This window comes from Andrena cerasifolii, chromosome 3 (assembly GCF_050908995.1).
Source record: "Andrena cerasifolii isolate SP2316 chromosome 3, iyAndCera1_principal, whole genome shotgun sequence".
NCBI classification, from domain to species: domain Eukaryota; kingdom Metazoa; phylum Arthropoda; class Insecta; order Hymenoptera; family Andrenidae; genus Andrena; species Andrena cerasifolii.
Genome location: NC_135120.1, coordinates 21,681,793 through 21,698,435, shown reverse-complemented (window position 1 = coordinate 21,698,435; position 16,643 = coordinate 21,681,793). Strand labels below are relative to the sequence as shown.

Here is a 16,643-nt window from a genome sequence, read left to right as displayed (position 1 = left end):
TTATGGATGTTTTTCCACTTATTTTTTTGTATAGTCTCTTAAGACAGCGTACTAAAGGTAGGTAATAAATTTGTTTGATGAAAACTGTAAATTATTCCCGGAAAAAAATTCTTAAAAATGGCTTACTTTCCCGGCCGTCACAGTGGTGTTCCCCCTTAAGTTCAGCTCCCGATGCACCGTGACTTTGCCGCGGTGTTCTTGCCCGTTCGCGCGATCGATCCGGCTGTAGGCGAACGGTTCCGCGAGCCCAGTGAACTGACAAACAAAACGCGAAATACTGGAAGGTGAAATGCGATTATGTTTCACGGTCTAGCTCAAATGCCGCGTGATTATCCTTCTTTTAATTAAAAATAAAACCTGTCGAGTATTTTAATTATATCGGAGCTACGTTGTATGGATTTAGGGTGATCATTACGCACTGGCGGGCGTCTGGCCTGACGAAATCGAATCCCCCGTTAATTAATTCATTAACGCTTGGATATTCCTTTCGTTCCGCTAGGTGCAAATGAACGTTTCTCCTCCGGCGGAACTGAAAATTTCGACGAGACGAAATTGAAATCGATCTTTCCATTCATTCTTGAATTTTCAATATCGAATTTGACTCAGCTTGATACTTCGCCGAAACAATTATCGCGAGGAGCATTGTAAGTACGCTTATCGATTTGATACGACCATGATGTATTATGCCGTATCAGTTGCTAAAACGGCCAGCCCTGGTCATGCGTGAAATCTAATCACATCCGCCGGATTCCGATTGATTCGCTAAATGCCTTTACCGTGTTCCCAGCCTAGCGTCATACCGCCTGTTTAATTATGTAAAATACAGCGGCATCGCTTAACGACGATATTTCGACAGGGTGAATTTTATGTCAGCACTGTTTTCCGCTCCAATTACTGTCGGGTTTACCGCAGAACGATTATCCCTTTGTCCCTGGAGCTCCGTCTTTCAAATTCCAGATCGCGAAATATACTGGGTGCGGCCGAAATGATGATGGAGGTTAAAAAGTAAGTCGAAAGTGCAGAATAAAGCTTTTTCGTACAGAGCCTCGTACCAGAAAAACTTTATTCTCCACTTCTGACTCTCTTCAGCAAAGCACCACTGTCATTCCTGGCGAATGGAAGATTTTCCTAGAAATTCGTAATAAAAATCACTTCCAAGGAAAAGATTAATTATAATATTTGCTTGCTGATTAAGCGCAGAAATAAAACGATAAGGTGAAACTAGAGATTTCTTCCACACATCTACGATCACGAGAAAAAATAATTTTCCAGTAGTAGAGGATTCATTCTGACCCCTTCTTGCCACTTACATTATGGTAATTCATAATCTGCGTAAAAACGACGATAAAAGGGGGATTTTAAAGCTGCCGTAACGATAAACTAACCGATAAACAAGAGTGCATTAACACTACAGCAGGACGTTCGTGTTTATTACCAAGATCGGACTAATCGATGCCATCCTCTCACAGCCTTCTGCTATCAGCAGTAGCCAATGGCACCCTAACACATCCATGCAATTCCAAGCACTTTCCGTCTCGCGCCATAAGCGTCCCCCATCGCCTCCATGAATTCTTATCCTGTACCGATCGATATGCAAAAACCAATGCCCCCAGATGTACCATCCGAAATACGTAGTCCGCAAAGAAATGTTAAAGCGCAGAAAAAGCGAGAGGGTCCGCGAGAAAATAAGGAATCGACTCCGAGAGGAAGGAAACGCGAGAGACAGAGGGGTGCGCCACTGTCCCGGGCGTAAGATAATTTCCATGAAATCGCTGAGAAAGAGGAGCTTAAACTCGAGGAGGGTTCGCCATGCAGCAGGGAGGGGTTGAAACGTGCTTGCGAAAGATTTCCGTGTCACGGCGCTATTCCGCGAAGACGAGGGCCGAGTCGGCGCCGATATCCACGAACTAGTTTTTTTCCCCTTCGGGCTACCGACGACCCGGAGCCTGATAATTGGAAGCGTTCAATTAGCGTGCCTTAATTGTGGAGAGTACCGCAACACGGCCGCCGATTCTCGAACTACAATTAATGGGTATCACCTTTCTAATTAACGAGGAACGATGCTCGCACGTAGTATCGATCCGTGCCGTCGATACCGCGTATAAAAAGGGGATCGTAAAGGGAGGGGGGGGGGAGAGAAACATGTACAACGCGGCATCGTGTGACCGGAGCGATTCGCTTGGAGCGAAAATCGTGATCGCCACCACTTATCACCATCAACGACGATCTGAAACGTGCGTCGATTACACACCGTTTTGCCTCCGTTCCCATCTTTCTCGCCCTCCTTTTGCCTGCCTTTTCTCTCGATTTTTTACCCCGTTACAAGGCGGGCGGTGCATCGACGATCCTTACGCGGGTAGGGGAATTTATTATCGCGCGGTCGGGGCAAGAGGTCGAGGCATTATCGAGCAATTTGTTGTGACGTATCGATTTAACTCCATCGCAGCCTGCCACCTTTGTCCATTATTCCCAGCGGGTACGTTTATACCTTTTATTTTGCATTCGGTGGACACGGCTTACCATGGCGGCCGTCGTTTTCACGAAATTACACCAAGCAGGGATATTGTTTATATTTGTTATTGGTCGCGAGCTAGATTCCGCGATGATTTCGGGTGAGGGTGGAGGAATGCTGGGGCTTTGCCACTTTCCTCGGTCGTATTTGCGCGCGTGAAAAGGGGAACGTGTAGCATTCATTCGCGTGTCTTTGACGAGGATCGGATTATCAATGATAATGGCAATCAAAGTAGAAATAGCACGTATTGGTGGCCACCGCTGTGTGCGTTAATTGTTATCAGAATCTAGGTTAGTTAACACTGAGGTTACTAGCGGCGACCTACGCGTTGTTGAATTGATATTGGATTTCGCCATTCGACGATGCTAATTAACACGTCAGCATTCAGCTACGAGGAAGGTGGATCGCTTTCGGCGCTCGCTTTTCCCGAAAATAAAAGGCGAACTGTGCAATTGCAGGGAAAAATATCATGAACCCTGAAAACAAAATTCAGGAATTCTAGTGATCGAAACAATCGCTTAACTACAAACTTTCGAATACTACGTCTATATGCATCTTTCGAAATATATATAAATATATATAATAATTTTCGAAATGTTTAATATTGAAGTTTTAAAAATTGAAACATAATCGGCTGACGCGTTTACAAAATTCTCAAGAAAATCAAATTCTATCACCGATTGATTTATATGATTGGGCAAAGGAACATTTAAAACAAATTACGATGGTATATGCTACAAACGAAGAACATTCAGTAACTAAAGATTTTTTACAAGGAAGATATGAAAAAGTACGACGAATTATTGGATCGCTAAATGCACATGCTTATATTCCACGGAGCACAACGAAGATAGAAGTTAAATCATATTCTAATTCGTCGAAAGGTACAGTACGCATCATGCAAAAAAAGAAAAGGAAGAATCACTAAAAACTACCTACTATTGCTATCTTTTATATGATGAGCAGATATTCCTATTAGTTTTCTCGAGAATACTGAAAACACTGAACGAAAAGTTTGTTTTGTTGCATCGTATATAAATACTTTCCTACGCTAGGCGAATGTCTTGAAAACGCGTGCGTGCGGACTGACCACGGAATCCGTGCAGGTCCAGGTGGTGTGCACTATCGTAAGTTTTATTTTTTTGTTGACTGTTCCCAAAATCTCTCCACTTTTTTGAAAAACGCATTTATTAGCTGAAGGCTCAACGAATCGAATGGTATTTTTTTCAAGCCGGATCGTGGGTGGGAACGACGTCAAATCGCGATTTGAAACTTTGACATCGATTACTGTCAAGTTTATCACCAATAAACAAAATATTCTACATACGGTTTGAGAAAGCATTCCTTCAGCTTTAAAATGAGCCCAAAACCGGGGCATTATCTTTAAAAATGACCGAGATATTACAGTTTAACTGATGACGCGTCAGCCGATTATGTTTCAATTTTTAAAACTTTAACATTAAACATTTCGAAAACTATTTGACATAGGCCTTTAAAATTCAGCACGCTTTGGTTTTGCAAGATTATCGACAAATGCTGGAATTTTGAAGAGAATCGGTGAAACAAAATTTTTCACCTATCCGTTTTGACGTGGAATAGCTCTATGGCATCCGTTCTTTCTCCCCATTCGAAAATATCCCAGGAAAATCCAATTAATCGTTCCTTGAATGGTAAAGTACACCACTCGTGGAGGCGTCTCGCGTGATCCACCTTTCAGAGGGCAGGATCGGCTCGAATTCGCCAACAGCGTGCAAGCATTTTATATCCAAGCCTTTAATTAAATTACACCCAGCACCCTTCCGTCTGAAATCGAGAGTCACATCATTGAACCCGCTCGCACGGAGATCATAGAGCTTAATCGTTTCACATCATTGGAAAAGGAATGCCCGGGGATCGGTTCACCTTTTGCACAGAATTCTTATCGGAATCCGATATTGTGGGGGCGTAGGCGGAGGGGGTCGCGAGTGTCGCGGAACGGGGCCATGGAACGAAGCCAGAAAACAGGAAACATTAAAATCGAACCGCTCTCTTCTCTCGTTGCGGAAATGCAGTTTACCGTAAGTCGCCTCTGCCTTTCTCCCACCACCTGGCAGCTCCAATATTGCGTGCCCATCTCATTACAGGCGAACGGAGTTACCTCGAGAGCGAAAGCACCTTACGCGCTTGTCATTTCTTACCCCGTCTCGTCGTGCATATCCGATTTATTCCGGTCGTAATCTCGTTTCGACCGCGGATCTACCTCGGTCACAGGGAGCTTCGCTTCTGTCCCAGTGAAATCTCGTCTGGCGTGTCTAACTCGCTCATTGTCCCGAGAAATCCACGTTCACCCGGGCACCCTGTCGATTCTTCGACGCCTTCTGCTCTCTTTCGCGGTAAAATCGACTCCTCGTTACATCGCGCTCTCCTTGAATTAAAGAAACGATGATTCCTATCCCCAGGAACGACGAATAACCGATGCCCCGATGGCTGTGCAGCGGAACTTCGATGCTCCGCCGGTGAAAGTAAATTTATCGAGCGGCGGCGGCGGCTGAGTTTACCAGTTTGTTTAGCAGTGCGCTTTGAAATTCAATATCTATCGGTTATCTGGCAATTACCTATTAGATTAGCATAATGCTACTTTATTGAAAGCCGCCGGGATTAAACCTTCATTATCCCGACGATTTAACAAACGAAACGCCCGCGGGAGCCGATGTAGTCGATAAACATAAGCGGAATGAATCGTACATATGACCGTTACATGATTCGCTGATTACGATTATATCGTTCGTAATTCCAGCGAAATGCAACACGGGGTCAATAAAACAGCCTTAATGATCGCACAACCGGGGCTGCGCGTTTGGCAGTCCTTAATGAAGCATCAACCGAATTCTATATTCGCATCTCGTGGAACATGGGGATCCCTACGCGCAGGTACTTCGATTGATTAACCGAACCCAATTACACAAAGATACTACCGTCTGAACTTCGAACAGCAAGAATCTTCGCAATATATTCCCCGGCAAACTCGCTGACCTTTGCCATCCACTCGCGACCCACGCTATCTTCCGACAAACTGGCGACGATATAATTCCACGACATCATTATTCCTGTCACAATAGATATATATTGCGCGACTGTTGTTCCTGCCTGGGAGGCTCTCTGGCTTGTGTATCGTTCGGCTTTCAGACGTTGCCCTCGCTGCCTCTCCATTACCAGAGCCACGTAGCATTTTGCTGGCATTTACCAAATTAAGAAGGGAGCCCCACAAAAGAAAACGCTAGTGAATGGCCGCTCGGGTTAGTAACGCGGGGGAGGGGGGATTGGAACCGAATCAAGAAATAATACTCTTGTAGTAATGATGCAAGGTCCCCCCCCGTCCGAACTTCCATCCACCCCTGAGGAACAGACCCCCTTTTCGCTCCCTCGACGTCGACCTTCGTTTTGAAGAAGAAACGATACCCCAACTACTTGAATATTGTGTTACGAGTGCTCGTCCACGTTAGAGATTTTTATTCTGATTGTGCAGCACGAGGATGTATGGAGCAGAGACGTGGAAGTAACGAAGGGTGCGCACGACGTTTGGGTCAGTGATTTTCGACACATTTGGATGGAGCTAATGCAAATCACGTGAAATCATCTGCCTATGCGTATTCTTGGTTTTAAGGGAGGATCGTGTTTAAAGTTTCATATTATGATAAGACAAACTGTCTATGTAGTGAAGGACTAATGTCACAGGCACAGATTCAGGGTGTAGAACACGTCGACGGCTTAGTGCACAAATATTGTATGTCCATTTTTTGTGGAATTTGAATTTTCATACGCAACAAATAGTTTTTGATTGCTTCTTTATCCTTACTAATATATAAAAGCGAAACGTTGTCTGTTTGTTTGTCGTTTCACGCCTAAACGGCTGAGCGGATTTCAATGAAATGTTGAATATACATTACATACGTCCTGGATGAGATTATAGGCTATTTTTTTTTGTTTAGGTTTTTTATTTTGGAAACACCATGAATAATTCCCGGGTGAATCTGGGTAACCGGTCAGCTAGTGCTGTATATAAATTACATTTATATCTACTTCATAAATTTGTCAAAAATAATATTTGTCTTAGTTGTATGTTTACCATTAAATGTTTAAACCTGTTTTTCTCGGACACGCTAAAAGTGGACATACAATATTTGTGCACAAAGCCATCGATGTACAAATTTGAATATCGAATAGGGGAGACCGGGTATGGTTGTCACAAGGGTAGGTTGTCACGACCGCTATATCAAAGAAACTATGAACAATAGGAATGTACTAACAATCCATGGCGATGCTAAACATATCGCCGCCTCCTCCCCATCATACAAGTCGTTGTGGAGTCGAAAGGAGACACAATGTGTTATAAATTACGCCGTATTTTCTATCAAGTAAGTATAGGTTGTTTCTTAGTACTGACTATAACATTGTTGCATTATTCTCGTAGTTTAGAGTTTTTTCTAACTTACTGTGATGACTTTTTTGCATGTTTTAAACTTTTTAATACATGAATAGAGTGGTGAAATTGTTTAACGGTTTGGGGCAAGTTGTCACGGAACATTTGGGATTAGGTATTTGCCGCATGTGACAACTAATCCCGGTGAAACTTGCTGCATCTATCATGTGATATTATTTTCTTGTTTGCTTGGCAACCTGTCTCAATAATAATGCCGCAAACTTATAAGAAGAAGACGTCCAGAGGTGAGCTGCCCCCGGAATTAATGTTACGTGCGGCAAGAGAGCTTCTAAAGGGCAATTACACAATAAGAGGGATTGCAAAGGATTATAATATAAATTACCGCACTCTAGCGCGATATTGTGAGAAATACAATAAAAAATTATATTACTTTCTTAATTGAATCGACTTTTTATTCATAAACTTAGCTATCCAAATACTGTGACAACCAACCCGACCTCGGGGTATGTTGTCGCAAAATAGTTCCTGCAAATAATGCGAATTAGATCCTAATCTGTTTGACAAAATCCACAGGACCAATTTTTTTTATAAAGCCGGACGTACGTAGTTTATACTAATCTAAGTTTGAATGAACTTCCCTGCAGCCATAACCCACAAAAAAATAAAAATAAGAAAATGAGACAACCATACCAGGTCTCCCCTACTGTGCTATGGGTATGATATATTATTCTATACGATGTACAGTACCTACGCATGGAAATGGAGCCAAATGAACGGACCCTTATCCGCCCTCTAAATAGCATAAATGCACTGAAGCCTTTGTTGTCCTATTTCTTCGTTCCTGTCTATCAATTCGATCGAATATCAAGGTGTGCTGTCCACTGATGAATTCATAACTGTTTCACCAAACTAACATCGTAAACACCGCCGTAATAATAGGCAGGGACCTGTTAGAAGCTGAACGACAGAATTATGTCGATCGATGGAATTTCTTCGACGAGGGTGTCAAGCCAGTCATCTGCGAAAACAATTTCGCGTCTCAATTACACGCGACCACGTCGGGCAATTCTTTCATTTGCCCGGCCACGAAGATTAATCAGGAACGTTCTTAAAAGTTCAGCTGGTTTAATTCACGGCGATGGTTTCGCTTCCTTTGCCTCGTCCCCGGCGCGGCTCGTGCCCTCAAGGTTTCAGTAAATTACCTTTCTGCAAATTGGAACGTTTAGCAAACGAAACCTGGTCATCTCCCCCTCGTGTATAGAGGAGAACGATCCAGTACATAAACGTGCTGTATATATGTGTATATATATATATATATATTCCAGTACTCGAGCTAAGAGTGCGTGCAAATACCACGGAGGGGGCCGATTACGAAAAGGAGTACAAACGCACTCGAGCATCGTTCAGCTGAGTTTGCGCGGACACGTCTAGACCGGGGAGAGGGAACAGGCTAAATAATCCTCTAAAAGCAACTATACAAACAAAATGATTATGAATTCATCGACTCAGACTGTGCCATAACTTTATAAAAAAAATGTTCAATAATTAATTGATTGGGAGGGGTAGAGAATACCCATGCTGTTACTTCGAGCATCTCGCGTGAGATTGCTTACGGGTTATTGGCAATTTTTTATCTTTTTATAGTAAATTTGCGATGCAATGTAGCTTAATAGCCACACATATCGTTGAGCAATGTGTCCATTCCATTACTTCTTCTTCTCGTAGGGTTATTTTGATTCTCGGGTATCTTAATTGTTGTGCAGTAAGCACTTCAGCCTAGTAGGCGAGGGTTGAAGTTTCTAACGAAACGCGTTTGCAATTTTACAACTCTGACGAGAGTAATTAATTCTTGTACTTCGAATGACTAACAACGACAAAGCTAGATGAGTTAAAATGACTTATTTCTCTCGTACTCAAGGTACCCTCGGTTTAATGTAACTCCTGCTGCACACGAACGTTTCAAGCACCGCGAGAATTCCAAATTTCAAAAATTCTAATAACAACAGCTCGCATAAAAAGCGCCGGAAGCATTCGACTAGCCCTCGGTGGGCGAGGAATATGAAAAAAGTCGCCTCGAATATCGAATGCAGGGAACGGTTCACGCGCGACCCAGTTGCTCCGTCGACCGGCACGTTACTTTTCATTTCAATCTGGAACACGGGATAAATAACGACGAAATTGCGCGTCGATTCGGCGGCCACGCACGCCGATATAAGGTCTCGAGGAAAAAGCGATCCATCAGAAAATGGAACGGAGGAGGGGTTAGCAATTCGGTGAAATCGACGGGTAGATAATTATCATCGCGAAAGCCGACGCGCGTCGACCCTGGCTGTAACACAAAGTGTATTTCGAAACGGAGATTATCCGATGTTCGATGTCACCGAGAAATTTAATCAATCGCCGGGTATAACAGCCGCGCGTGCACTCTGCGCAGAATTTTAATCACGGGAATCAGGAAAGAATCTGCTCCGCGGCACGAGCACACTGGACGGACACGCGCTCTGCCGTAGTTCTCGCGGATTGCCGACGAACGAGCCGGAACTTTTACGCGGGGGATTTTCGTCGCGCGACCCTTTATTACGTGGCGGGCGTGGAAAAGCTGCGGCGCGCTGAGAATGGAAAGAAAGTGAACAGCACTTACATGGCGCCGACGTATAAAACGTCCCTCTTGCTGTCCAGGTACAGTGTCCTGTAATACAGCATGCCGCAGCTGAATTCCCTCACGTGTTCTGAAAGCAAAAGTAAACAAAGGGATTAAATACCAACGTAGCAGAGGACGAACGGTGGAAAATTCATTTCTCCGGATGGGCGTTACCGCTCGCCGCCCTTTGGATCGTTAGATTTTCATTGTCACTTATACAATAACGCCCAGTCGTGCTTTGTGTCCCTTCGTCTGTTTCCTCTTTTACGCCACCGTAAGCCGAGGGGAAAAGTCAACCGAGGACTTACGTCGTTGTCGCGGAACTCGTTAGAATTACACGGCACGTAACGCCGCGGACATCTCTGGTAACATCGATCGTGAGACGGTTTTATTGCGGGATGGGGGTGGACGTGGGGCACGTCGGAGCGCGAAGTAGCAAATGAACGACGATTGATGGGGATACTGAGTGAGAAGTTATAACGTGGAAATGAGACGTGGGAGCATGTGTCGCGGACCGTCGATTGAAACATTCATATTTATTTCGCAGCTTGAAAGTAGGTACCAATGTATTACGTTACTCTGGACGTGCTGAAGTTGAAAGTAATTAAGCTAGGAGAAAGAGGCTACGTTTAATGATATTTAAAAAAAAAACATGTAAATACAACTTTTCTTTTAACCAAACAAGTGAAGTTAATAATGTATCACTTACTTAAGAGAATGGCGGTTTTAAAGAAGTTGCGCCTTTTAAGGGAGCGTCGAAAAGTGAGGATTTTAAACCTTGTTAGAGGAAAGTGGAATGCAAGAAGCTTTGGCACACGTGTTTACTACGCGACGGCGACGGTTCTAGGGTAACTGCTGTGAGGTTAACAACAGTTCTCGTATCAGAGGCTATGTACCTTTGAATTATCCACTCCGTGGCGAGTTACGTTGGGAACAATGTGCTTGTTTCGAAAGCAACATAAAATCCGGTAATCCCTTCTCAGGTACTCAATACAGCCACCTGCGTTCCAATCACTATCCATCACGACAATAAGTCCTTGCCACAAAGCACTTCGAAAGGCCATAAATAATACGAAAGCCAAGGAGATGTTCTTAAAACTATATCGACTGCAGCATTCTCAGACTGAACTTCTAAAAGATGGACGACGTAATTACGTATTAAAATGAGAGCCGAACGCAAAAGTATCTCTAGGCTTGAAATGTATTCGATTCGTAACGGCAACCGAAAGAGACAAAAGATTGAAAACACTCTTTCCATGCTTTCTTCCTGCTAGGAGACGAAAAGGAACTCGGCGCGCCTATTCCCCGGATCATAAATTCCGAGTAACTTCATTTACAGGCGGGCGAAGATGCTCCGCTTAATAAAAATTGAACTACAACGTCGGTGGAAGAGGTCTGTGCAGTAACAGGAGTAAAATTATCAAACACCCACGCTCCAATGATTAAAGCAATCTCTAGCTGTAACAGAAATGTACGAGCTTCGAGTCCACAAAGGAATGGTACTGAACTGCCGGGAATATAAATCGTCTGAATCGCCCCGTGGAGAGGTTCGAATTATACGATGCTAAAAAATTGGATTCATCTCCTTACTCTGTGCTCCTTATAAAGAAAAATATCGCGAGGATGCGGGTCCGTGAGTAGGGAGCACGTGGCTATTTTTCACAACATTCAGTCAAGCCGGCAATCATTTAGGAGCGCACGGTGCAGAGAGTTCTCTAGGGGGTGAAAGTCGATGGGGTCGTGTTCCTGCACCGGTACAGCCATCCTCGCCTCTTGGCCCCGCTGTCTTCCAACCGCCCTCCCCCCTTTTCCCATTCCTCGCCCCCTAACTCTTCGGCCGACACTGATCTGCTTAACATATGAAAGAAAGCCGCCCTTTCCTAAATATACTCGTTCTCCACTCTAGACTAACAGAGCGCGAACAATACTATATTTTATACGGTATCAGAAGGGGCTGGCGTCGAATGAAAAGGGTTCCCGTTGCCTCAACACAGACACGGACCCCACTTTTCTCTCTTTCTCTCCGGCGTTTACACCGTCGCCGCGACTCAAGCCAGATCCACCTCTCCTTTTTCCTCTATCCACCGCCGCGAACCCCATGAATGAATGCAAAAACCTGATCTCTCGCTTTACGTCTCGTCGAAATGGCGTATCTACGCGCGGCCCCTTTTATTATAGGACTTACCGCGGTCGATTCTCTTTGCCGAGGATGTCAGCAGAGGTTGACACGGCGAACCGTGGCTGATCTAATCGCGCTATTGTTAGCCAGGCTTAATGAGACAGAGGTTCGTTGAGATTGTTGGATTACGCTGAATGATGAGCTCAGGTTTTACGGGGGCATGGGAAACTGCACGACCACTGCAGACCCTTTGATGTGGTATACCCAGGGAAAGGAATCTGCTTGCGTCCTCTCTCAATACTGATGCATCTTGTATGACAGTCTCTTTACATGTTCTGTTATTTCGTAGGACTCTGTGCATTGGACCACTGAATTATTTCAGTATCCTTTGGTTCAGGTATCTAGATATTAATATTTAGGAGTATTCGAATCAGCGAGATACTAAGACATTGAGGTGTTCAGGTCCTTAGGTACTTGAGTTTCTAATTTATTAGGGTAGCAATATGTTGAGGGTTCCACAGTACCAACAATATAATCTCCCTATCGAAGCCAAAATATACAAACTGGGCTAATTGACCGAATAGCTCCTAATATTGAATAATCAGAATTTGACTCCCTAATCATTAACGGATAAACTCCTGTTCTTAAAACATTTAATAAACATAAAAATCCTAAACTCATTGAATATGTATAAATTTAAAAAAAGGATAAATTAATCATACTATTATAGACAAAAATAAATATAATTTATTTTATCAATAAAAGAATTCTTTATTTAATAATTAAATTATATCGCTAAAATGCTATACCTACATCTTGCAATCCCATAAACGCGGGCAATCCTTTCTGCAACGTAGCGCGCGCATATCATTGCCCCATTACCTGCAGCCCGTCTTCCAAAGAAACAGTTTGGCAAATCGGACAGGTCTAATCGACTGAACCACGAACGGAATCTTGCCCCGTTCTACAGAGGCGACTATAAATTTATATTCGCCGGCAAACACGGCGGTCCGTTTTTCCGGCTCGTCAGCGGGGGCGTTCGTCGCGCGAGTTATTCTGATTTTATTGCAGCAATAAAATCGTATCGGCTCGCGCGCATGGAAGATGATGCTTGCACCTGCCGCTCGTTCGACCAGTTGATAGAACTGCTGGCCCCGCGTTCCAGTCGCACGCGTGTTTCTATTTTCGAACGCGCCGTAAAATCGCCCGCCTCGATGGTCTTCGCGGTTGTCGCCGAGGTCGATCAACTCTCCCCTCGATGATATCGAAGGTACTGGACGCTCGCGAAAGTTGAGCTGCGCTTCATCATTGAGCTGAAGCTCGGCCGTGGAACTGTGGAAATTAATTTTACGTACGAACGGGGCACAAAGCCACGGCCGCTTGGATTTCTATTTCCGTCGCCCATTCATTGGACCCGTCAGCCACGTGTTATTTTCACGAACGTCGCTTACGTGGCTCATACCACTTCGAGCTTGAAATCTGTGACAGATTGTGAATTGAAATGAAATCAGTGATTAATTAAAATAATTATCGAATTAAGGATTGGTGGTGGGAGTAACTTGAAAACTATGATTTTTTCGATAATTACTTTACGCAGTTTTATAGATGTAAAAAAAAGATGCAAATTTTGTTTAAACTTCGTCTCGATATCTCGCACCGTTCTCGGGATATTCCACAAAAAAGGAAATTCTGCTTTTTTTTAAGGGATGATTTTACCTCCTAAAACCACAGTATAAACCACCAACAGAAAGTAGGTTTGTGTTACGGATCAACTTTACTTGCATACAAAGTTGCATAATTTTCTGAATTTCCGGGTTGTCCTCTCATCCCTTGTGAATTACCTCTACTCCAAACGCGATCCACGAAATCGAAACGACTCGAACGATATGAATCATGTGTTAACCATTACATTTTGTCGAGAACCATCTAGACGAGACGATTATTTGCTGTAAATTGCCTTCGAGTAGCCGAAAAAGTTTCTTGGGCATCGTGCTTAGATAAGATCGTTCGGTGGGGTTGTTAGCGCGACCAGATAACGCTTAACGACTTCAGAAACGGAAGCTATCCATTTGAATTCGGTGGTTCCGGCGGCGGGTTAACTCGTTTAGACAGTATTTCTTAATTAACCCAGCCGATTTCGTTAGGCTCGATGTAAAAGAAGGGCTGCTAAGGAATAACACCACTAACAAGGGAAGATCCCGAACCCGAAAAATCAAAAAATTCTGAAACTTTGTGGATATGTAGCGAATTTTCTCCTGATTACAACACAATTTTTTTTTGCTGCCCAAAATCACACTAAGTGGGTGAAATTAACCCCTGAAAATTCGGCTATTTTCCGATTTTGTATTATAACTCGCGAACTGTAAGAGATAGAATACAAGTTTGAAGTCAAAAGTTCCTTCTTTTAATTAGATCTATCATTTGGCGAAGAAATTATTTTACAGTTCACGAATTATCACACAAAATTGGAAAATAACCGAAACTTCAGGGGTCAATTACACCCCCTTAGAGTGAATTTGGGCAGCAAACAAAAATTGCGTTGTAATCAGGAGGAAATTCCCTACATATTCACAAAGTTTCAGAATTTTTTGAATTTCCGGTTTCGGGATGTTCCCTTGTAAGTCGCTATCAACGACAAACGAAGTGTTATCTTTGAAACTAGCATATTCCGCTTTTCCATCAACCCCGAACTGTTTGCTGAAGCAATTTCAAGTCGCTGAATATTTGTCAGCGTTGCGTACACAGTTTTTAGTCCCGGAATGATCGATCTTTGAACTTGTAATTAATTGTGCAACATGTAGACAAATAAAAGTCAAATAAAAAACAGATATATATTTAACGAATTACTTCGTTTCGACCAGAAGAATGTAAAAATGCTGGTCATTTAGGGGTTTCAGTGAAATAGAAAAAATACAGGAGCACGCGACAGACGGGTGTTTAATGAAAACCGATTCAATATGCAAAAATGCGTGGCCGAATGGTTTCACGTGCCAAAAATACCGAAACTATCGAGGTCACTGAAAAAAAATAAATAAAAAAAGCAGTTTCGTCGCGTCTCCCCACTCCGCCGATGACGATAGAACGCCACGGAAGCGAATTTAATCGCGAAAGAAGAAAAACTGCAATCTGCTTCGCTCTAATTCCTTCCGAAACTTTCTGCTTCCTTCAGAAAAGACCATCCAAGGGAACAGAGCAGATCCAAGTACGGTCAATCGGTACCCGCGAAAGGAACAGACGAAGAACTTTCCCTCTGCAGTTCCCGGCAACTCTCTTCGCCGTTGTTCTCGCCAATTCGTCGACAATAGCGCGAATTCACGCGACATATTTTGCGTTTGCCTTCGTTAGCGGGAACTCAATGCGTACCTACAACGTCGAAAATGCACGACCTGTTGTACACGCGCATAGCCGGAGCACTTTATACACAGAGGACAGTCACTTGTTAACGCGAAGGAATTCGAGTACTTTCTGTTCTAATTGTGTGCATTCTGTTCGAATAATTTTCTCACAATCAGTTCAGGTCGTGAATTACGGCCTGCATTTAATTTCTGCATCTCACAACGGCAGGTCGAGCACAGTTTGGATATCACCAGGCAGAAAATACGGGAATCAATAAGTATGAAGAACGCTTGGAGCGCTAGCCACTAATTATTAATTATTTTGGTAAAAACTAGCGTCCGATATTAAACTGCGGAGCGGTCCGATGGATTTTATGAAAATTTAAGTGATTTCCAAACAGTACAATTGGCAGCGGTGATGCACTTTCGCAATGGCATTGTGGCACATTCGTAGAACGGTAATGAAGACTGAAGGCTGTGTAGAATATGCGATTAAGCTTGAAATGGCAGATAATTTCATTTTTATTTTTAGTGCATGGTAAAAGCTTTTTCATTCTTTGGTGTCACGAAATTGGAGCGACGGATCACCGCTTGGTATGATAAGGTTATATGATTCCATACGTATCCCTTTTCGTTCTAATATGTAGTAGCACAGTGTTGCCAGACAAGCGCTGTAAGGCACATTGTTGCCAGAGAAGTGTTGCTAGCAGAGTTCGGAGGGATTCGACTGCACTAATGGAGGGGGAATCACTTACAGGAGCGGTGGTAATGTGTGCATGAACAGCGCCTGCGCAGTTACGCACGCATAACCACCGCTCTTGTAGGTGCTTCCCCCTCCATCAGTGCAGCCGAATCCCTCCGAACTCTGGTTGCTAGGCGGTTAGCCGAGAGAACTGCGCGCCGCGGCAGTCTGCGTCGAGCCGAGTAGCGAGACGTATTATATGTACACGTTTTTTGCAACGGACTCAGAATACATATCTATTTCACTTTTACCCAACAAATGCAATTAAATAAACAGTTTTCAGGCACGAAAAGTGCAAAGCGGAGAGAAAAACCGTGATATAGAACACGGCCAATTTAATCCCCGCGATTACAAGGTAATCCGAAATCGAGCCATACGAGGAAAAAGCGGGGAAATACCGCGTCGATGGGCGAATGCGGGTCGCGAGAAAAAGAAGCCAGAATTATGATTCGTGAAACATTGCGTCGTTGAATTGATTTCGATGGCACGGCAGGCTTAAAGCAACGAGAAAAATAGAATCACGGGGGGTAGGTTCCCGCAACTTTCGCCTCTCCTTGTCGAAACTGCTTCCGGGAACACCTCGTTTCTTCGTGAATCGTTTCTGGGTAACCGTGATGCCCGGGGGAACACTTGGAGGTTAATAAATTGATTCGTGCACGTGCCGACGCGCAATGGGATTACGGTTAGCGGAGATATTAAAATTCCCGAGGAGATACTTTTCGCAAGGGAAACGCAATAGACCACGATCTACTTCGATAACAATATACCACAATGCGATTGTATCATGCACCCTGTTCCTCCCCTTCGCCATCGATTAATAGCCATTTTTTAAACACTCTAATATCGACGCGTTTCTCCAGCAGAGTTATACTTA

General features: G+C 43.7%; 1 protein-coding gene across 4 annotated transcripts in view; it reads right to left on the bottom strand.

Moving 5' to 3' along the window:
* Sema2a (Semaphorin 2a) overlaps window positions 1–16,643 on the bottom strand; it is a 475,650-nt gene that overhangs the window by 48,593 nt on the left and 410,414 nt on the right. For all 4 annotated transcript variants that reach the window (XM_076808047.1, XM_076808049.1, XM_076808048.1 and 1 more), the window contains one exon: window positions 9,574–9,661. In XM_076808047.1, coding sequence (XP_076664162.1) covers window positions 9,574–9,661 — 88 coding nt within the window. The remainder of the gene's footprint in view (window positions 1–9,573; window positions 9,662–16,643) is intronic.